The sequence below is a fragment of the Sylvia atricapilla genome, chromosome 1, assembly GCF_009819655.1.
Source record: "Sylvia atricapilla isolate bSylAtr1 chromosome 1, bSylAtr1.pri, whole genome shotgun sequence".
In the NCBI taxonomy this organism is placed as follows: Eukaryota; Metazoa; Chordata; class Aves; order Passeriformes; family Sylviidae; genus Sylvia; species Sylvia atricapilla.
Genome location: NC_089140.1, coordinates 83,339,355 through 83,362,492, shown reverse-complemented (window position 1 = coordinate 83,362,492; position 23,138 = coordinate 83,339,355). Strand labels below are relative to the sequence as shown.

At 37.3% G+C, this 23,138-nt stretch overlaps 1 protein-coding gene across 1 annotated transcript in view; it reads left to right on the top strand.

Moving 5' to 3' along the window:
• DDC (dopa decarboxylase) overlaps positions 1-23,138 on the top strand; it is a 52,070-nt gene that overhangs the window by 3,178 nt on the left and 25,754 nt on the right. Inside the window, exons 2-7 of the mRNA XM_066326863.1 lie at positions 2,686-2,930; positions 7,826-7,939; positions 8,616-8,735; positions 13,094-13,228; positions 16,947-17,090; positions 22,951-23,017. Coding sequence (XP_066182960.1) covers positions 2,730-2,930; positions 7,826-7,939; positions 8,616-8,735; positions 13,094-13,228; positions 16,947-17,090; positions 22,951-23,017 — 781 coding nt within the window. The 5' untranslated portion in view covers positions 2,686-2,729. The remainder of the gene's footprint in view (positions 1-2,685; positions 2,931-7,825; positions 7,940-8,615; positions 8,736-13,093; positions 13,229-16,946; positions 17,091-22,950; positions 23,018-23,138) is intronic.

Here is a 23,138-nt window from a genome sequence, read left to right as displayed (position 1 = left end):
TGAGCCAGTGAACCTCCCATTCTTGGGAAGTAAAGTTAGCCAATAACAAACAAGATCTTAGTGATTATACAAAATGTGTATTTTGTCAAATTGAGTTCCATAGCAATAGACTAAAACCATGGAATGTGTATGTAATATTTAGATATTTTATTTGCTTATCCTGGTATCCAAAAGGATTGTCCTAAGTTTTAATAATAAAAATAATAAATTATATCAGCATACAGTGTAGGAACAAGATGATGTATATGTTACTTGTACCACAAATTTCAGGTGGAAAAAAAATTTGGTAGTGAAAAAATGGCCACAAGCTATAAAATGTACCATGTATGTTCTTCTGGTAATATGATAAATTAATTTTTTTAATATAAATTCTTTTCTTTTTCTGTGTGTTTGTGAGCTGTTTTGAGCTTACATACAATGTGATTTAATTTATGCCATTTGATTTGTAAAATAGGAAAAGACTATGTGATCCACAGAAGTTTTTATGTTAAGTGGTCCCTTTGATTACTATGAAGCAAAACTAGAAAGTAACTTAGTGATGCTCTTACACAGTGATAATCTTATCTGTCTTGATGCAGTACTTGGGGTTTACTGGAACCACAGATGCGGAATGAGATGCTCAGCTGAACTGATCCATGTGTAAAGGTCTGTAGGAATAGCTGTAGCACAGTGATGAGCAACAGCAGTGCTGGAAACACCAATCCTCATGTTCTGAGTCAGTTCAGTCTCAGGCATCTCCCACTGATTTGTCAGTTGTGTGTTAAATGCTTTTTTCACAGCTTTCTTCTCTGAAACCAGAGGAAAAAAATAACAGATCACATCATGCAACTTCTTTAGGGCATGATATGGCAATGAACCTATGAATGAAGTAGCCTAGAAGAAATAATAATAACATGAGTTAAGGGTTAAGTTAGAGATACATTGAAAAAGAAGTGCAACAGTACAATGTTTAGGTTTCTTCTGGCAAAAATGTCTAAACCAAAGAACAGAGCCTTGGTGTGCAATTAGATTACTGCCACAGAAATGCATATTGATTGCTGCAGTTCATGCTGATTTCTTTAGAAAGTTTATTAAAATTTTGAACAATGAACAAAGATGTATTAAATGAAAATGCACATAAGATTTAGGAGATAGGGAAGAAATTGAATCATCTTTATTTTAAAGGAACAGAAACAAAACTGCTCACTTAAACATAGCTTTTCAAAGCGGAGGTTGACACACAAAGCTACCCACTGCACATTCTAAGGACTGTAGTAACCACTGTAATGTATTTCCAGCAACTTAGCAGCAAGAGATGGGAAAGGTCCTAATACCCCTTGATGAAAGGTGTAGACAGAGCCAAATAAACCCTTACATGATGATTAAAGAGAATACTAAAACTCTAGTAAAATAGCAACAGGGGCAGCCATCTCTGGGGACCTAGAAGTCCCTACTGTGCTCTCCCAAGTGTTTCGTGACCTACAGCAGCACTCTGCCTTCTTAAATAGCAGCAGCAGCTGCTCCACACAAATCCCAGATCCTCTGTTTGTAGCAGCAGAGATGTCTCTAAGTCAGTGCTTATTAATGATGTCTTCCTTTTTGTGGTGTTACAGTACTAATTCAAATGTAAAAAAGCCCAGGAGGTTCTTTCCTCAAAATGATGTCCTCAGTTAGAAATCCTTATCACAAATACTTGATCTCTGAAAAGTTGTCTCCTAATTATCTAATATTCACATTGTGCTTAATGTAATTATTTCTTTACAAAGTGAAGATCTACAAGTGTGTGAGCTAAGCACAGTAGCTTTTGAGACCAACAGTGAGTATCCTTTTTTCTCTTGCCAGTCTTCTGACTGGATTCCAAGGAACACTGTACCTCAGTCTGAGTGTATAAAGACTCTGGGACACTTTTTTGGTACTCAGTGAATAAAAAGTTTCATGTATTCACTGAGTGCTCAAAATGCACAACTACACAGAGTAATAAAATTGAGTGGGCCAGGGTGGTGGGAGCAGGCACCATAACATCACAAATTTATGTTTGCAGAGCACTTTGCAGGCAAATTTCAGCTCATCTCTCTGAGCCTTGGGTGTGCTCACACAATCTGCCCATCTCAAAGAACCCCTGGAGCTGCAGCCCAACCATCTTGGAAAAATATAGACAGTCCCAGACAGAGCTTCCTCACATTCTCCTGCAAAATGCAGTACAGATCAACTTAAAGAATTCTTTTTGAAACGTCACTAAGAAACAAAGTTTTGTAGATGACACAACGTGCATTTACAGTGAAAGAGTAAAGAAGCTAAATCTCGAAGCAAGACAAGAGTTGAGAAACAGATAAAATGACAGGGCAGCACAGTGGATCACTGTGATAACTGTGATTATTATAGCTTGTTATTACAGATTATAATAGAGACACACAGCAGGCTGTTTTCTTACACTTCTCCATAAGGCAGGAGGAAGCTGATTATGTGCCACTTCATAGTGCCACATCCTTGTGTCAACCAGCATCTGCAGGAAATAAATCTGTAATATTTGAATCTTTATCAATGTGCTTCTACTGTTCTCTGTGCTAAACTTATTGTTTGTCTGTATTAATCTAATCTAATCCTATCATGACCATATGAGTCTTCCTATAAATCATATGAATAACAGGTTTAAAACTAGTAAAATTCTCCTTCAAAAATGACTATTTTTTTCTCTTTCTTTTAAAGTGTTTCCTGTTTATTCTGAGAATAAACCCTGAGCTCTGCTACCCATGGATGCTGCAGAATTCCGCAAGAGAGGGAAGGAGATGGTGGACTATGTTGCGGATTACCTGGAGAAGATAGAGAAGCGACAGGTATTCCCAGATGTGGAACCAGGATACCTACGGCCCCTCATCGCAGACCATGCACCACAGGATCCTGAGAGCTTTGAGGACGTCTTTAAAGACATTGAGAAGATCATCATGCCAGGGGTAAGAAAAATGGAACTGTAGTGCCATGTTCTGTACTGCATTTAGGGTTTCAAACACCTTAAAGAAAGTGTGGATTTACCAACATAAGTATCCACACTCATTAACTTTTAGAGGGCAGGAGTCAGCTTTACAAGGTCAGCATTTACAAGCTTTAAATGTGATCTAATGTTTTCCATTCTTCCTAGAAATAATCAAATCATTCCTTTGCTTCATGCATGGTTTACTTTTGAAAATAATTCCGTGAACTGGTTAAGGCAAAACTTCATAACTTTCAGTTTCATGTGATATTTTTACTACTTTCATAGCACAGTAAATATTTTACAAAACAGGATTTTTATTAGTCTGCTGTGCCCAAAGTGTTCCTTCAAGCTGATCTTTAAATGTTAGAATTCTCATAGGAGACTTCTTTTTATTAGAGAGTTGACTAGAAAGGATTCTCCGCAATACTTGTTCTGTTGACTTACACTCCTAAATGTCAACTGCTTCTTGTAGCTTTTAAGGCAGATGGACACTGCCTAAATATTAGTCCTTGAACAGATCAGTGTTAGACAGACAATGCAGAACAAAGCATCATTGTTTTGAACAAGGCATTGTTCAGGCCTGAAATTTTCTTTTTTTTCCACTTATGGTACACCTTTTTATTTTAAATATGTGCTTGTCTCCTAAAGCCTCTAAGTAGCTTGAAGATGACTGAGTTATTAGTAAAAGTTAATGAGGAATCTCTCCTTTGGATCTCTGCAATAAACACTTTGGATTTCTTCTCTAGATGCAGCTAGGTGATATGATTGTGATGGGAGTGGACATCACAATCAAAATGGCTTTTGTCAGTGTACTATAATATCAATTCTTTTTCATTGACCAATGTAAATATTTGATATTCAATATGATTTTATCTTGTTTTCTTTGGAGCCAGCCCTGCTGTACTTTAACAGGCAAAAGCTCCACTGAAGTAAATTGAAACCTCTGCACTCTTTTCAAAGGTTTATGGATGAAGTCTTAAATCCAAGAGAATTAAATCAATGCAGATTAGATAAGAGAATTATGTCCAACACATGCAAAAACTTTAATTGCTGCTCATAGATATAACTGCTTTTTCTTTTTCATTAGAGGAAAATAGTAATGTCTGTGAAGCAGAAAACACTTTGAACACTTGAGAACTTTCAATAAAATAATAGATCAAAAATTAAAGATTAATCACTTGAGAGTAGAAAGTGGGACATTGAATACCAATTATATCATCAACACGCCATGTTCTCTTTTAACTAAATTGACTTTTTCTTGGTATTTACATGCCCTGCAAACAAATTCACTTTTACAAAGTGATACATTTTGAAGAAAAATAGTTTTATCCTAAATTTTTCCACTGGTGTGAAATGTTAGTGATACAAAGAGCACAATATAAATCCTGGTTCTTATAGTAACTCTCCACCCATGTTGCTTATACTAAATTTCAATGACTCACTTGGGCACAGAACCATGAGGTCATGTATAGTAGAGATTGGATGGTATCTCAAGATCATTTAGTCCATCCTCACTGCTCAAAGCTGAGTCAGCTAGAGCATGGTGTTCAGGACTATGTCCAACTGGTCATTGAATATCTCCAAGGATGAACTGTGCTGTCCTGTTCCAAAGTTGGAACATCCTCACAGTAAAAGGGCTTTTTCTTATGTTTAAGTGGAATTTTCTGTTTCAGTTTGTGCACATTTCTTACTGTCTTGTCACTGGGTGCTTCTGAGATGAATCTGGCTTCATCTTCTCTACACCTTCCCATGAGGTGTTTATACACACTTATAAAGTATTCCCTGGGCTCCCTGCAGCTGAACAACCCCAGCTCTTTCAGCCCCTTGTCACATGACAAAGGCAGCAAATAATCGTCTCCACAGTCTTTCACTGGAATCACTCCAGCATGGCCATGTCCTTGTCCCTTGTACTGAAGAAGCTGGAACTGGATGTGGCACTCCAGGTGTGGCCGTACCAGTGCTGCATAGAAGGGAAGGATCACCTCTTTTGACCTTCTGGGAGCAGTTTTGTTACCATGGCCCAGAATGCTCTTGGGTCACAGTGTACTAAAACAATAAATGAAAAAGCTGGCTGCTTTACGAACTTTAATGTATCTTTGTATAGATATCTACAAGACATATATAATTCTAGAAAGCTTTCTTAACTACTATTATTAGAAAGTTTATAAAATATATAAAGAAAACTCTTTCGGTTAATGCCTAAACCCTAGCCAAGTCCTAGTCTTACCTAGTAAAAAAGTACGCCAAACCCAGGTGTTTTCTGCACCGACACTGTACTCAGGTCATTTTAATTTGCCAAATTTAAATCTGTAATAACTAAACCCCCTTTTGAAGTGAATTTAAGAATTATACCTGAAAATTACTTTCTAAACCCTTTAAAATATCTCAGCTGTTGCAGACCCTAAATGATAATACAGTATTTAGAGGATTGATAATGCATTGTTTTAAATCACTATTCTATCTCTCATGTACTACTAATTGTGTGTATTTTCTAATTTATTTCTGCTTAGTGTAAATTTATTCTCCTGCCACATATTGTTTTGCTTTTTATGTTGTCTTCATTGTCATAACAAAAAAACCAAATTTAATCCCTAGCAGAGTGATACTACTTTAAAGTACTTTAAAATACTACTGATGTACTTGAGTACATCAGTAGTCAAGATGATGATTTTCCTCACATTGGATCTATTAATCTGTGAACTTTCAGCTGAAGTACCTAACCTTAGTGTGTGGCAAAGGGAGACCGTTCCTTAGACTAAGGAAGCCAGAGAAAGATATCCTTAGAAGAAATCTTGGAAATAGAATGTCTCTGAGAAGCACTAGAGTGGGAATTAGAGTGAACCCAAGAAATTTGTATATCATTATTTATCGGCAGAGGGCTAAAAAAACAGGCATCAAGTATGTCAGGCTCTTTGCAATATCTGACTAAGTGTATCTGTTCCAACATGGTGAAAAAAAATAATTTTACCGTTGCTTCAAGGGATGGGGGAAGGGGAGGCAGGAGGAAGAAGCACAGCTGTACTTGCCCCAGGGCTTTTAGCTTTTTCACTTTGTGTGAATGGTGCAACTGGAATCTGCTGTGTTTCATCAAGTAAATGGCTCCCAGCAAGCAGTCAGTTTAACTTGATTAACCCAAGATGAATGTCACAAGTCTTACAGATCACAGAGGATTAGAGCTGGGGAGATGAACAGTGGCAGCTCTGGCTCATTACGGACATCAGTGAAAGTCTGTGCATGTGGATCCTATTGGAGACCACTGCTTCTTGAATATTTTATTGTTTTCCCATCCGGGTTTTTTTTGTTTTGTTTTGTTTTCTGATTTGTGAAGGAAGGCATTAGCCACAAATACTCTAAAACTTTGTTGCAGCAAAGTAAGACCAAATATGAGATACAGCTGAAAAGGTTCACAGTGGCTTGTCTTTGGATAACTGATTTGACAGGTTTCTACCTAGTGATCAGTAAAAATGAAATCTTGAATATAGCAGGTACAGGGCTAGTTTAGACTGTGGAAAATTGTACTGGATTGGAGCTGTTTCCATGTGAAAGAGATGGGGACATTTGAAATTGATATACTACAGCATGGAAAAGATTCACTCTCTTAAGACTGTTTCCCCTTGGCATGGACCACATCCCTTAAAGAAGAGCTGATTGTTGGCATGAGGAAGGTTAGAAGAGGAAAGAAAGAGATTATTTGCAGCATGCAGAACAACGTGGTACAGCAATCCCAGAGTTAGCTCCAGAACCAGAAACTTTATCACAGACTGGGAGAGAGGAGTGTAAAAGCTAAAATTCAACAGAGGTGGGAATGCAGAACAAAAAAGTGGAGAAACAATGAACTCAAGCAAGAGAGAATGTTTGTTCTTACTATCCTCCAGCTGTAAAAGAAGAATTCCAGTATTAAAAAGGAAACAAAATGATGTAAGAAAGGCTGGCCTTTAATAACTCAGCAGCCTCTGGATTTCCAGCCATGAAAAAATTCTTACATAGATCTGCTGAATTCTCACTTACAGCTCTGGAAGCACTTTTTCAAAAACTTGCCTTTTACCTTGAATGTGAAAGCTGTTTTTGCCAAACATATCGCATATCACATTATTTCCACTGAATGCTGCTGTGTGGCTGTGCATTTCCTGCTTTCAAATTTTATTAGACTGGAGCTGTGGAGCACTATCAAGTCTCTCACAGATCTTTAAAATTGCTTGGATGTTGCATAAGATAATTCTAAATATTGCTTTCACAAGACAATTGACTACCATTTATGCAGTTATTATGTTGTTCTCTCATATTAGTTCCTACAAAGTGGAATTGTATGTAAATCACAACTTGTTAAAGGGAGATGAGAGTTTAATTTTATACAGAAGGTATTGTATACCGGGATGGGTTGTTTCATTTTGTGGTGAGGAGCTGTTTGGTCAGATTCAGTGCCTGAGCATTAACAAACAACACAAGTGTGCCAGTTCTGTGGACCTCTTCTGCACTGAAGACACTTTTCCTATGTCAGTTGCATGACAGAGATGGAAAAACAAAATACCAGAGAGTCTCTGACAGTAGAGACTCAAGAGCAGTGTCCTCCACAGAAGCTCAGGCTTCCGTGACCCCCACAATTCTTGTCTTCCAGGAAGACAAATGGAGAACTCTGATTTTGGAATTGTTGGAGGGCTGGGGTGAGAACTTGGCTTTTTTTTATTTCGAGTAAAAGATGGATAAACAATCATGAAAAAAACCAAGGTAAGTTCTTCTAAAAAATGGGATCCTGTGTTACAGCCAGCTAGTCAAGAACTGTTGGCTTGTCACAACCTCTAACCATTTTTTGAATTTGAGACAATTTGTTTCTGCTTCCTGTATTAGTTAAAAATAGCTATTTTCCCTTTAATACAGGTGACTCACTGGCACAGTCCATACTTTTTTGCCTACTTCCCTGCGGCCTCTTCCTTCCCAGCTCTTCTTGCAGATATGTTGTGTGGTGGAATAGGATGTGTAGGCTTCTCTTGGGTGAGTTTACTCTGGTGTGTGGTAATGGTAACAATGGTAACCTTGCCAAGATTTTAAGCATTTCAGTAACATTCTACAATTAAATTATTGATTAATAGCAGGGAAGTCGCAGGAGTACATTTTTAGGTAAATTTTCTTGATTAATTAAAGGTTTTCACATAGACACCGTGAATGACTCCAGGAATAAAAGGCTATTTCCTCATACCAGTTTTGCTCTTGAAAAATCACCAACATTTAGAATTAGTGCTAGCCATGCAAACATACTGGTAATCCACTAATAAGTATGACTATTGTTTACCAGCCATTGTTGTTATTTCTCTTATCATCTGGATGAATGGAAAATTGCCTTAAAACCCCCACATTCATATGAGGTATACTCTTCTCAAAAGAGGCTGGTCTTTGATGTTGAAAAAAAATATGCAAGATGCAAATCCAAGCTTTGACATTTAATAGTCGTGGTTCTACATAATGCCTGTTTTGACGGTTTTTTTTGTAAGTCCTAGAAACTATGTGCACAAAATGGTTTATGTGTCCCTAACCTGGCTGGTGACATTAGCCATCTACTCTCTTCCTTTAATAGCAAAAGAAAGACAGAGAGAGAGAGAATTATTCTTGCTCTGGTAGATCTCTTCATGGTCTAGTGAGGTTATTACCTCTGCTCTGTTTTTCAACACAGGCTGCAAGTCCAGCTTGCACAGAGCTGGAGACCGTCATGCTGGATTGGCTAGGGAAGATGGTTAATTTGCCTGAAGAGTTTTTAGCTGGAAAGGATGGCCAAGGTGGAGGAGTCATTCAGGTAAGAGGGGACATGAAAAAAAGAATACTCATTGAGTTTGTGAATCCATGATTTTGTCAAGTCTTTATACTAGGACATTAATGATGGAAATATATAATATTTTTTGCTGCCACATGGGCTCCTTTCAAATTTCCAGAAGGACTGATGATCTGTGAGAATGTCAATAAGGGGGCAGGATCATTCATGAAAGTAATGCATTTGTTTTTAGAGCAGCTGATTTCTAAAACACTTCTCAGTGAAGAATTGTTACTAGTTCAATTTAAAATTTAGGCTTAAAATTCAAATCAGAATTGCATAGGATAGAGACTTTAATTTGTTACTCAGTGAACTGAGCTTATACTTATCAACAATACGCAGCAGTGTTTCATAGCTGAGGTTAGAAGTCTACTTTTTATATGTGTAATTGTTTATTTCAGTCAGTTTCCACAGAACATTTGAGAAAAACTTTGATAAATAGAAATAGCAGAATGTAGTAGAAGATCCATCAATTTTTGCCAAAGAGGTTGAAATTACTTTTTCTTATATACCAAAAGGAAATATCAGAATATTATAATAAAAAGAAGAGCTGCTTAAAATGTGAACCTAAGCAGTTCTATCAATAGATATACAATTTTGAGACTACACTGCATATCCAAACTAGAAAAAAGTCCCCAAACTTTGACATTGAATGCTGAATAAAACTTACAATGTCTGAACAGATAACCTGAACAATAATGAATATATCATCAATGGGCAATCTTGCATGCATAATAGAGCTATGTCATTTGTGAGCCATGGCTCCTCTAGCACGTGGTCATTCTGCTGATGCAACTCTTGGTCACAGCTATTAATCTATATAAAATAGATTTCTTCTATGAAGAAGATTGAAATTTAAATAATTGTTCTGTGCTCCTATGATAACCTCTGGAGTCTGGTATTTGGAGGCCAGGGCACAATCCATTTTATCCTAAGACAGGCTTCTACTATACATCTGATTTAGATATTAGAACTGGGGGCTTCTTTCTTTGATCTCAGCTACAAATGCCTACAGGGTGTTCCAATGAATTGTTCCCAAAATCTTCCCAGGCAAGAATGAATTTAACCCAAATGCTGTCATTGTCCTAGACGGACATGGACCTACACCAGGGTATTTCCAGTACAGTTCTTTATTCATCTACTTGCTCTGTTAGTATCTTTATCATTACGATTGCTGGGGAGGGCTTTATGTTCGAGAAACCAAGCTTCCCTTGTGCATTGTAGCAGCATCTCTTCTGTACCAGTTAAAGCAAGCAATTTTGCCTGATTGTTAACAGCAGGAAATATTGCCCCTCCAGGCTGACAGTGCTGGATTGCCCATAATTTTCATCAGAAACTGGTCATTTGCAGAATCGAAAGTGGGCTCTGTGTTCCAGCTTATGATGCAGTCATTTGGGCTGCAGATCTTCTTGTCTTGCTCTTTAAACAATAATGATCCAAGCAAGAGAGCGTGAGGCAAAGACAACGTGAGTGTGTGAAAGTGCCAGTCATTCTGTTCCTAAATGCCAAGTAATTATTGTGCTATTGGATAAAACTGAGCCTGTGAAAATTGCCTCTTAATTACATTTGAAAGTCTATGTCAATATGAAGCACTTTGTTGTTGTGTGCAAGATGACACTTCAACATGGCAAAAGATGAAAGAAAATTTCAGTTCAGAGCTCTGGTGGACGTGAACATCAGCTCTTGCTGATATTTCTTCCGCCTCTTGAGCCTGCTTGCCATGGCAACCTTTGTTTGCCCGTGGTAAAAGCAAAGGTATCATCATCCTTCACTTAATGCAGAATACAGTATTCAGGAGTAGAAAAACCAGCTTTCAAAAATAAGCGAGAAAGCAAAATTCTTCCTGAAGTTTGTATCCTGCTGTTCATTCTGGATAAATTGCTGAAAAGTGTACCTGCTTTGAATTTTAAAGAGTTTTCTTGTTCTGCAAAGAAAAAGTATTGTAGGGGCAAGACAAAAATATCTTTGGTCTGGCAAAAAACACTGCTGATTTATCTTGTCAGTTAGCCAAATAGTTCAAGAACCAAGGTGGTTTTTTTCCTCAAAAATATTTAGCACAAGGCTTTGGTGCCAAGTGTATAGAAGAGCATTGCAAACCACGCTCTGCAAGAAGTGTAAAAAGCTTCAGTGTAAAAAAGGTGACTCAGTATAAAAAAAGATGATTTATGGAAACTGAGGCAAGGGGAAAACTCATCATGAGATGTCCAAAAGCATTTCCAGGTAGTTGGATTCAGGTACCTTTAGGCTATGTCTCACCTGTATATCAGGAGGCAAAATACAGCTGGGCAATGGGCCCTTTTCATCCTTGTTTCTGTAAAAGAAAATTCATACAAGAACTATTGTATACATTGACTATGCACCAGCACAGAAGAAGAGCCAGGATATCTTGGCTCACCCTTTAGAAAGCTGAAACGATTCTTCAGCCTAAGTCATTTGCACACCCAGCCAGGTTATCACCAGCGTAGTGGGGGCCTAAATTTCTTGATCTCAAATTAATGCCTTAACCTTTGTAATTTCTTACAGCCATTTTCTTTTATATATAAATGCCTATGTTTTGTAATACGTGTATTTCATACATGTCCTGGAAATACACTAACGGTGTAAACAGTTATTTCAGCTGTTTTGACTTTTTAGACAGAAAAAGTAGGATGATTTCTCCCGGTTCTGATATTGTGATGAGAGCTCTGTCCGGCTACAGACCATTTACAGAATAACATTAAATGAGGAGATTGCCAAATTATGTTTTCTGTAATTTATAGACCAAATTTCCTTCACCCCTTGTGTCCACGTGGAAGTTCTACCTTACTTGACCAAAAGGAGTAATTGTATCATAATTCTATACTGTATCTGCAATATTTCCCTCAGTTGCCATAATACTGTGTGCAGCAGCAGCTATAAAAAATGCACAAAAACTGCAAAAAAGCACACAAAACTGTCTCCAGCTTATGTTTATGCCCAGGGACCTATATTCCTCAAATCACACACTACCAGAAAGGCAGATAAAATTTATTAATCATTGGCAATACATTCAATGAATGTTCTGGGCCTGCCCTTTCCCCCAATTGCTCCATTGATGAGGCTGTTGAATTTCAGCTGGATTGCATTCATTCACTGTTGAGATGTTGACGTGTGTAGAAGGCAGCTTGGTCTCATGTGAATAGCTCAGCTAACTTCAAGAGAAGATCTGAACTTACTGAGATCATTTTCACATATGAAATTTTTCAAATCAGGCTCACCTTAAGGGAAATAAAATTGCTTCCCAGATATTTAAATGTACTGTAATTGCTTCAACAGTGGGAGGAGAGAATTTTGGTACAGTATAAGAACCATCACTCCAAAATTAGTTTGTTGACACTGGGGATATTTCTGAGACACAGATATGAAAATAAGTGACTCTATTCAGAACACTGTTATGATTCACATGATGTTTGATCAACCTTGAAAGTACCTAAACCCTTTATCTTGCATAAAGGCTCTCCAATGCACTGACATGTATGAGCATCTATTTACAAAGTGCTACTTATAGTGTAGAAGAGTAGTTTAGGGCATATTTCATAGTTTCAGATGCATGTTCTAGATAAAAACTGTATAAAGAATTTCTGGAAAGTTGTATTTTGTGAAATTTACTAATAAACTGATACAAAAAAATTCTCCTTTTTGTTACCACAGAGTATCTAAGACACATTTTAAACTGATGTTTTGTGAGTCAAAGTGCAATTTAGAAATAGTGTATCACTGTTGCTTTCATCTTTGTTGATGATGAAGAAAACATACACAACTAATACTTTGAAGTGCAATTAGCTATATTGAATCATAGCAGTTTTGGTTTTTCAGTGGTTTTTTTCTCTTTTAGTCACAATGATTTACTTTCCCAATGTAATTCTAATATCAAAGAAGACATATAATTAGGCATGCTGTTTGACAGAAGCGAGAGTTGGCATTGAGGTTGCGATGAAACATAAATTTGTTGAGATCCAGAGTAGCAGAAATCAAGTTACTCTGACATTGGTACGAGTTAAGAGCAGATTGGTGCCTGGTTTGAGAGCCTTTTCACATACATTTAAGTCTGTGAGTCCAGCTTTCTAGCACTTGGTTGCAAGGCTGTAGCCTAAACTGAACAGGCATAGAGTTTTAAGAAAACAGTTAGAGGCATCAGGAAGGAGGAGACCAAGATCAAACAGACATTCCTCCCTTGCTGTCAGACATATTTTTAAAAAACATGAGATTGCACAGTTTCCCATTTGCATTTTGTGTTAACTACTTCACAGAAACATGCAGAATGAATGTCACTTTTCTTCTTCTGCAATGTTTTCATTTGGATCTTCTTTCAATTTATCCCACAGGGAAGTGCAAGTGAGGCCACCCTGATTGCACTGCTTGCTGCAAGAACAAAGACTATCAGACAGGTGCAGTCAGAGAAGCCTGAGCTAACAGAAGCAGAGATCATGGGCAGGCTGGTGGCTTATGCTTCTGATCAGGTGAGTACCTCTCATTAACATGGAAACACAGTGTCTGTACTTAACAATTTCAGCCATCTGAATAGGCAGGTGCATTTAGTATAAACTCTTTGGATTGGTGACTGTCCGATTTTGGTTGTTTAAATACTACTGTACATCTTAAGTGTGTTCCACAGGGGTCTGTATTGGGATCAGTGTTGTTTAACATCTTCATTAATGGCGCAGGAATTGAGTGCACTCTGCAAATTTGGTGATGACACTGAGCTGAGTGGTGCAGTTGACACACCTGAGGATGGGATGTCATCCAGAGGAAGCTGGACAAACTTGAAATTGCTCCATGGGAATCTCCTGAAATTTAACAAGACCAAGTGCAAGGTGCTACACCTGGGTCTGGGCAACCCCCAGTACCAGCAGAGGCTGGGGGATCAACAGATCCAGAGCAGCCCTGCCCAAAAGGACTTTGAGGTGCTGGTGGATGAGAGGCTGGACATAGACAGCAATGGACACTCACAGCCCAGAAAGTCAAACGTGTCCTGGGCTGCATCCAAAGCAGCGTGGGCAGCAGAGCCAGGGAGGGGATTCTGCCCCTCTGCTCTGCTCTGGTGAGATCTCACCTACAGGGCTGCATCCAGCTCTGGGGGCCCCAGCACAGACAGGAAGGACATGGACATTTTGGAGCAAGTACAGAGGATGGACATCAAGATGATCAGAGGAATGAGGCACCTCTTCTCTGAGGAAAGGCTGAGAGAATTAGGATTGTTCAGCTTGGAGAGGAGAAGGCTTTGGGGTGACATAATTATGACTTAAAGCAGCCTATAAGAAAGACATGGGGGGACATTTTACAAGAGCATGTAGGGGCAAGACAACGGGCAATGATTTTAAGCTGTGAGTAGGTAGGGTGATTATGTTAAAGAAAGTCTTTACTGTGAGTGTGGTGAGGCACTGGAACAAGTTGTCCATAGAATTTGTGGATATCCCACCTCTGGAGGTGCTCAAGGCCAGGATGTATGGGGTTCTGTGCAACCTGTTCTAGTGGAAGATATCCCTGCCCACGAAGTGGGATTTGCACTAGCTGATCTCTAAGGTTACTTCCAACGCAGGCCATTCTGTAATTCTGTGGTAAGTGAACTGCAATGTCATGTGTGCTATCATAATTTAAAGGATAAATATCCAGATGTCAGTGTTAAATATCTTTATAAAGAACTTGTTTGAAGTAAATAAGATAATTAAATAAGTATTAATTTCAGTTATGTTTAGTAAGTCTAGGGTACCTTTTGTTACATCCAACCTTCTGTATCCATCTGTGCACACAGTATTTTCCTCCTACAAGCATATGTGCAAACAAACACACATACATCCTCCCCGTATATGCATGCATGGATACAGATGCATGGACACAGAAAAACTTAGTGCATGAATGTAAAACAAATTGGTCACAGTACTTGAGGAAGCAAAAACATTATTAAAAAAAAAAGAAAAAAAGAAAGAAAACCTTTGAGATATCCATCTGCCAATCCAACTAAGAAATCTTGTAAGGAAACAGAAAATGTAATCCTTGATTTCTGCCTGTGAGTAGTATTTAGCAGACTGAGCTACACTAAAGTCTCAGCAGGCCATGACTATGAGAGGCTTTTAATGTTAATGAAAATAAATTCTGCTCATGTGAGTTCTGCTGCTGCTATGTTTCTGACACACTAATCCCACTGAAGGGCCATGCAGTGTTGTTTCTCTTAATATGTGTAACATTTTCTTACCTCATGTCAATGAGATGGAAAAAAATCCCCTCTCTTAGTAATTAATGTTTATTTTAAAGTAATATCTGATGTGCAGAGTAAAATGGCCAGGGTTCAGCCTTACTTTGATTTATTACTAAGTGTATGTTAGAAAGCACTGTAGAAGAAGTTAACACTATACTTGCTCTTTGCTGGTGGGAAGAGGGATTATACTTGCTTGGTGAGAAGATTCAGGACAAGAAAATATGAGAAAAGATAGCTGCTTTCAAGAAGCACAAAGGACATTTATCTTTTTTTGTTTGTTTGGGACCCTAAGGTCAGTATTACGCAGACCACCAATCCCAGAGCTCTTACTGACCCAGTGATGCACAAAACCTTTTACTTGTTCTGACTTTTTTTGTCCCATATAAGAGCCTGACCTGAAATGAGGACTGACAGGCTTTCCTGCCCATTGAAGGTCAGAGGATCTTATGTTTACAGAAGGATTTGCCTTAAGATACTGCTGACCTTTCCAAGCAGATTGTTTCCCAGCTCACCGTTCCTTCTCTGTTAAGAACAGACCTGTGTGACTCATAGGCAATAATCCATGAAGGAAAGTTCAACGTAAGCCATCCTGTGGGAGGGAAAACCATTCACTGATAGAGCCCAACAATGCCTGAATGCATTTGGAAAAGTATCTTGTTACAATTTTTGAGTCTTGATAAAGCAATTTAGGGGTTCTGACTGGCTAACAACCTCAGTGTTTTATTGTAGTTTGCTTATTTGCAATTCTAGTATAAATAAGTTCTAAAATATATTTTTCCATTGTACACTTGAATGAAGTATGGCATTACTATGTTATACACTTTTTTTCCACTTAAAAAGTTATATTTAAAGTCTAGGCTTCCAAATTTTCTCAAGTTGGTGCTGAATTAGTTACCAAAGCACATTAACAAGAGGTACTACTGAGATAAAACTTAATGGTACATCTGTCTTTAAAACATTCCAGGAATATGTTAAGCTGAAAGGCAAAAACTACATCTAGTCTAGTTCAACAAATTTTGGATTGTTATTTTTGTGATTATATGCTAAATTAAAATAGAATTAATAAGCAGTCTTAAAGGCACTGGGAAGAATCAACAAGGAGATTGTGAATGAGAATGGTCATGATATGAAAAGGTGAGGGATTTTCCTCTTTCAAATTAATAATGATTAATGAAACTATAGAACTATAGAAACTGTTTGTTTGTTTTAATCATGCTTTAAAGGAGATTATTTTGTGGCTAATGTACCTTTCAATGTCAGTGGAATTTTTATTCCTGTTATTATTCTATTGTATTTCACAAATTTATAAGAATTTCTTAGTGGTATCTTTGTTTTTATTTACAGAGATGTGATTTATTTTCTAAAACACTATTTTTTTTTCAAGGGAATTCAAATGAAGTGAGTTGTAAATAAAATAACATATTGGGAATGATTCTTACTTGCCTAAAAAAAAGTGAATGAATTATCAAACCACAATTTAGTCAGTATGTAATCACAAAAAAATGGTCATGTAAGAAAATATCTGTCTGTACAATACTGGGACATGTATAATTTTAGAGTTCAGAAAAGCTATACACAATAAAAAATATGCTAGCAAGCACCTAAATCATTATCAGACAAGATGATTTTCTGCATGTCTTTTAATTGATCTAGAGCCCAATCCATCAGCTCTATATAATCCTACCATGTAAATTAAAGCTCTCACTAAGGTTAATGGAGCTCTCGTCTAATGTGATCATGGCAATGGTCTCAAGGAAATGTCAGGGCTGCTATTAGTGTATTTTGTCTTTGTTTATGTGTATGTATATATATGTGTATGTCCATCTACCTATAGGAAAGATGGAGAAGTATGTATCTATTACATATCATCAACAGTCCCAGGATCTCAATTGTGTCTTTACTTTTTTAGTTTATAAATTCGAATGAACTTCTTACATTCCAGTAAAAGGGGTTGGTCTTAAAATTTGCCCATTTCCTTGTAGGCTCATTCATCTGTGGAAAGGGCTGCACTAATTGGTGCTGTGAAGATTAAGAATGTTCCTTCAGATGAGACATTCACTGTTTGTGGTTCAGCCCTGAAGAAAGTTCTGGATGAAGACAAAGCTGCTGGTCTTATACCATTCTTTGTGAGTACTAGATTTTAACAAATCAGTGGATTTAATGCTTCTGATAAGATGCTTTTCCCATGAATAGATGATTTCATCCCTAACAGAGGCACTGATACACAGCTGAGCTAGAATCCTAGAAGAGGTTCCATGAGTGTTCTTCACATGCCTTTTTGTGCAGGAAAAGAAAGTAATTGGAGCAGCTGGTTGTACTTTTCTGCAGAATGATGTTTGGGGTCAATTTTTTTGTTGCATATAGTCCTGCAGTGTTATAATCTCTGAATTCCTGAATTCTCGACTGTTTACCTTTATTTTTCAGATTCCAACTTACTTACAAATAGAACAAGTTTAAAGGCAATAAACGTGAGCAGTCTCAAGCTCAGTGTCTTCAGAAACAATAATTTCCCCTTGACAGTACTTTAGCAAAGACATGAACCTCCATAATATACCTCAAATATCATTGAGATCAGACATTGTCAGTCAGGTACTTGTGAGTATGTAACTAATCTCTGACAAGTCAGCTATGGGGAATGTGACTGTGGAAACTTTAGGTGTCACCATTTCTTGTTATCTGTCCACTTTCTTTTCCCCAGAGATTCCTGCTTTCACAGCTGAACAGCGAAGGCAAATATAGTTATGTCTCAATAGCTTAAACTCATAATGCCCCAAGTTTTGACACAGACCATGGTTATATTACATAAAATTCTAAAAGTTTGGTTCCTCCATGATAAATACCTGATCAAAAAGAAAAATTGCTTATTCATTAGATCTACTCCTCCTGCCAGTTCAGAATACCATGTTACTACTTCCAGTAAAAACAAGATTTTGCCATTTGGTTTTTCCCATGAAGTAAGTAACTTCTCTTGTGGTTTTGTATATCACCAAAAATATTCTTTGCTTATTTCCAAGCACTATGCTCTACTAAACCTGATACTGACCACAGGCTGTATAGATCTGTTCAGGGGTATAACATGCTATGGAGAATATGTTTTTACTGGCCTCCACTGAAGAAAAAATCTTCACACAACTAATTTGAAACTGAGGGCTTCAGAAATGGGATTTTTTTAAGTGATTTAAAAGTAAGTCACTTTTTTCACAGAAAAGTCATATCTGACAATGGTTGTTTCTTTTCTTTCGTGTTGTAACATTTTGAAAAGGGATAATGTGACTTAAATTTCCATGAACTGTTTTCAGAAGAATTAGAATATTAAGCTTGCTTATAGTCATGGATTAGTGCCAAATGGCACAAAGAAGCTTAAATTTCACCAAGCTCTTTTGAAAATGTAATCTTTTTACTCTTCTTGTTATTAACCTTCAGAGAATGTTTTTATGTAATATGAGGATGACCAGAATGAGAAGTGGTTTTCATATGCGCAGAACGCTGCTAATTTCCTAGAACTAGCGAGTCCTTAGGATGACCAAGCACATCCTGTCAACTGCTTTACAATATAACAAGATTCTGACTGAGAAAAAAGCATCTCTAGGGATTCCAAAAATAACTTTTTTTTTCTGTGGGAGACACCTGTTGAGGTAAAGAACGTTCCACAAGGCACTTTTTATTTCTCTATGTTATGATCCCAGCTCATAATACCTTAGACAGGGTCCTGCTTCTATATCTTACTGTTCATTTTAAATAATTACAAGTACAGCAGGATATCACATCTTCATGCAGTAACTATAAAATTAATGTCTTTTTTTCCTCAGGTTTTGTCTATTAGCAAAAAAATGCAACTGGCTCCTCATAAATATTCATACCTGATTAATTTTTCTATGCATAGCAAAATAAAAAAAAATTCTAATTTACGTATTCAGTGACACCTTTACAAAGGGTGATTTAACTGCTGTTTTTTTCCTCTGTTTGTTTAGCTGTGCAGAACAGGCTTTCAAAGACAGCAGAGGCTCTGTCTGAGTTAATGCAGCCTGTATCAAGTCTTCCATTTATTTGTATACATAAAATATGTCAGCTTAGACTAAACTCATTATCGGTATGGTTGGCCTCTTAACAAAAAAGGTGTGTTAATTCTCTGTCATGCTGAGCAGCAGTCCATGCACTGTATTAGTGCTCCCTTTACTGGCTTGCAGATTTCAAAAGCCTTTCCATTTCTTTTGTTCTTGAGTAATTTGGTGCTGTTGTATTTTGTTCTGGTGACAAAGATATGCACATTGCCAAGGAAACACCTTACGCCACTCAATTCCTTGTCTCCCTGTATTCACTGATCCTTCACTAAGGGGAGTGATTCAACATCAAAGCAACAAGTTTGATGGAAGAAATTCTGCCTGAAGAGACTCGTGACAGCAGAGACATCATTCCTAATGAAGATGTCTTGTTTGTGTCCAAGCTGCTACAGTCTCCCTTCGAAGCAAGAAAAGGTTTTGTAAGGGATTAAAAAGAAAATACAAGTAAATTGCAATGCCTTCTAGGCATGTTTCTCCTCTTATACTTAATGAATAAATGAAGAATCATTATGCTGAACTCGGTAGCAGTGCTTTCCCTGTAGAGGTGAGTGGAGAATCAGGGTCAGGTTTGCTAGATCTAAAACAGGTTCTGTCATTACAGCAATCTCTTAATTAAAGGTTTGCTTTTCACATACATAGAATTTGGCAGTCAGCTTTTTTTGGGAAGGAGCATTGTCTTTAAAAGGAATCTTTGCATTCCTACCCACCATCAATGTCTTGTAGCACTAGTAATGTGTATATATCATTTTGTTCAGTAAAAGCTGTTGCCACTAGGGTACCCAGGTCTCTACTTTTGTTTTCTTTCTTTTATTTCTGAGTTCAGCCTTATGTTAATTTGTCTCTTTCAAAATACTTTTGTAGAACCTAAACCAGAGATATTTTCATATGGTAAAGCAAGCAGACTGTGCAAACAAAGCACTTAACCATGTCAGGTGTTGAGGCACTCAAGTTGCCACAATTTACTGAGGAGCCATTTCCCAGCACGGATGAGTTGCAGCCCTTCATCTGGCCCCAAGTTAAGGGGGAGCTTTAAAACACTGAAGTGCTGAAGTCATGTCCATTTCATTACCTGTAAACACACTCTGGTGGTTAAGCCTGAGTGTAAACGCCTCTCTCAGCTGGGCCCTATGCACCCAGCTTGAGACAGGCCTTGGTGTTGGCAGAATGTTGGCTGGGATGCTCAAAAGTGAAAACCACTAAGTTAAGCACTTCTAAATTCAGAGAGAGTGCCCATTGCATTCAAGCCTAGCTCACCTAAATGTGTGGAGGTGGCCTGTGAGCTTTGTGCTCTCTTTCATAAGTCAGCACTGACAGATTGCAGCTGGCATTTACAAGATACAATATACTTCAACATATATTGTATAATATACCAGTATACAGCTGTTACAACACAATTACCTGCTGCCCAGCCAGAAATCTCTCTGATTCTAGATGAAATGACTCTTCTGAACATGATCCACAGGAAATTAAGAAGCAGGTTTTTTGTATCCAGACTCACTCGGGAAACAATAAATCAGAATCAGACTGACAGAGGAGCCATCTTTTCAGTAGAACACTTAGATCCTGACCACGGATTTCCATTTGGAAGAAACATTCCTGAGACGTGTACAGATGTCTAGTTAGTGAATGATTGCTGTTCTGTAAAATAGTGAATGGTGGTATAGAGAACTGTTGCAGTTTTCTTCAGGCCACAGACATTCTCATGAGTGCAAGCTGGCAAGAACTGAATAGGAGAAAAGAAAAACAATATGTGAACATTGAAAGTTCTGCCTCATTTTAGTTATTTGCAAATGAAAAGCTTTGTGGTGGAACCATGCAAAATGTGTCCACATCTTTTTCAAAAGCTGTAGGAGGTCTTCAGTTGAAAAGATTGCGAGTAATCGCTCCCAGGAATCATAAAGATTTATGTATGTTTCCTGACATAGATCTCCATTTCAGGAAAGTAAAACATGAGATGACTGAGTTAAGCATTTTAGCTGCTTTGTATTCACAACCAAGGGCTGAGTCAAATTTGAAGTGCGCAACCTGAAAAGGAAAAGGCCTGCAGGCTATACTGAGCCATCAGTCCCATTTCTGTGACGCAGTCTGTCCCCTGCCCTTTGCACAAATGTGATTTTTCTGGTGTTATACAGGCTACAAATTGAGTTAGATTCATTCTGTAGTACTGAGGCGGGGTAATGAGAATCCTGACAAGAGCAGATGCTGTCACTCTAAGTGGTTTCTGAGAATTAAAGCAAGTAGCTTTGAGGCTTAGACACCTGCAGAGAGGAAAACAAAAATATTTTAGAAATAGAGGTATACTTTACAGAATAAGCCATTATTTAAACAACTAAGCATGTGTTTGAACTCATACAATCTCTCACTGAAAAAACATACTCCTTATCCTGATTAGGAGAATACCTTAACTGCAGTACAAAAGTAATAACAATAATGTGTAACTTTTAATTGTGAAATTTCCATAATTTTTTAAATTGCTGGACTAACCAAGGAAATTTTATTCTAATCTTAATCTCTAATTTTACTCTAATCTTAATCTCTAATTTAATCTTAATCTAAAATATCTAATTTTCCTTTACTTTACTCTTTCTGACTCTAGTCAGAAAATTTATACTTTATTGCCATAAAATGTATATGTAAAAGCAGAGTAAAGTCTGTAGTACACTCTTTTTATTTATTTCCCAATCCAATGGGTTAATTCCTATTCTTTATTCATATAGAAAAACTGGCATTTTCATCATGGTGCACTCCAATGTAATAAATATATTTTCACTCCATACACACATGCCTTCTTAGGAAAAATAGAGACCAAATTTTTTCTTGCTATTTAAAAAAATACCCTGCAATGTTTTCAAAGCAGCCTCTCTCAGAGGGTGATTAGTCTTCCAGAGAACTCTTAAATGTACCTCAATGCACTTCAGTTTTCTGTTCTCCTGTGTCTCAGGAATATAGGAGGGCCCAGTGTAGGTATAGATTAGATTATCTTGACGGAAAAATATGTTAGCTCACGATGTTACTAACTATATACATACAATATGCTTCTCATTTTCAGAACTGTATTTGTTTCAAACTCCGGTTCTTAGTAGCTTAATATAGAAAAAATACTGAATTGTCCCTTTTTTATTTTAATTAAAATGATTGATTAAAATTCTACCTGCATATTCCCAGTAAATTACAATAGCTCATTTTCACCTATTTTTATTATCTTTCTACTGTGAAACTTCAGCATTTATGTTGCCTCTGCTTTTGGCCCACTGGCCACACAGAAGGATATATCAAATGAGACATTAACAGAATGAAAGAAGAACTGTTCCAGTGTTTTAGGATGAATATGAGAAAAGAAGTTTCTCTGTGAAAAAGTCTTGCAAGGCAAATAGTGAACATATGTTACTAGTGAACAAGTTCCATGTTGCAGATCTCTGGAGCAAAAACTGGTTACAAATCTCTGTTGCACAGCTGTGGCTCTGATCAAGACAGCAACATTTGTTGATCTATTCTGTCAACAATAATTCCAGCACCTTTGAGTTGCTCAGGTTCACAACTTGCTTATGTACCATGAACTGCAAATCATTTTGATGGGATTTGCATATGTGAGCATAGAATTGAGCCACACAATAAGCATGTGGAACATACAGAAAATATATAAAATAGAGCATTAGCAGAACACTGTGCCTATACTACAGTACTTATCACTCAATTTTGTATAAACATTTTATGTATCTGCTTCAATAGACTGTTATGGGAGCTTTGGAAAAAACCCACTATAGTCTTAGAAGTTCTACTAAGGGTAGGTAATGACTGGCATTTTTTTGTTGTTCTCTAATGTCATAATGTCTATTCTTTTTGTTTATTGCTGCCTTTGTGGACTGTTTTTGTCATTTTCTATGCTGTAACACTTTTTTGTTTGTTTGTTTGTTTGGCTCTGCAGTTCTGTGCAACACTTGGAACCACCTCTTGCTGCTCCTTTGACAAACTGTTAGAACTGGGTCCTATTTGTAAGTCCTTGCTGCTTCTTTCTAAAATTGCAGATACCAGTTTAAGCCATGTTTAGTCATTTCCAGGACATTATGCAATGTCAGTGTCCAAATACAATGAAGCTACTTATAGATGTGACCT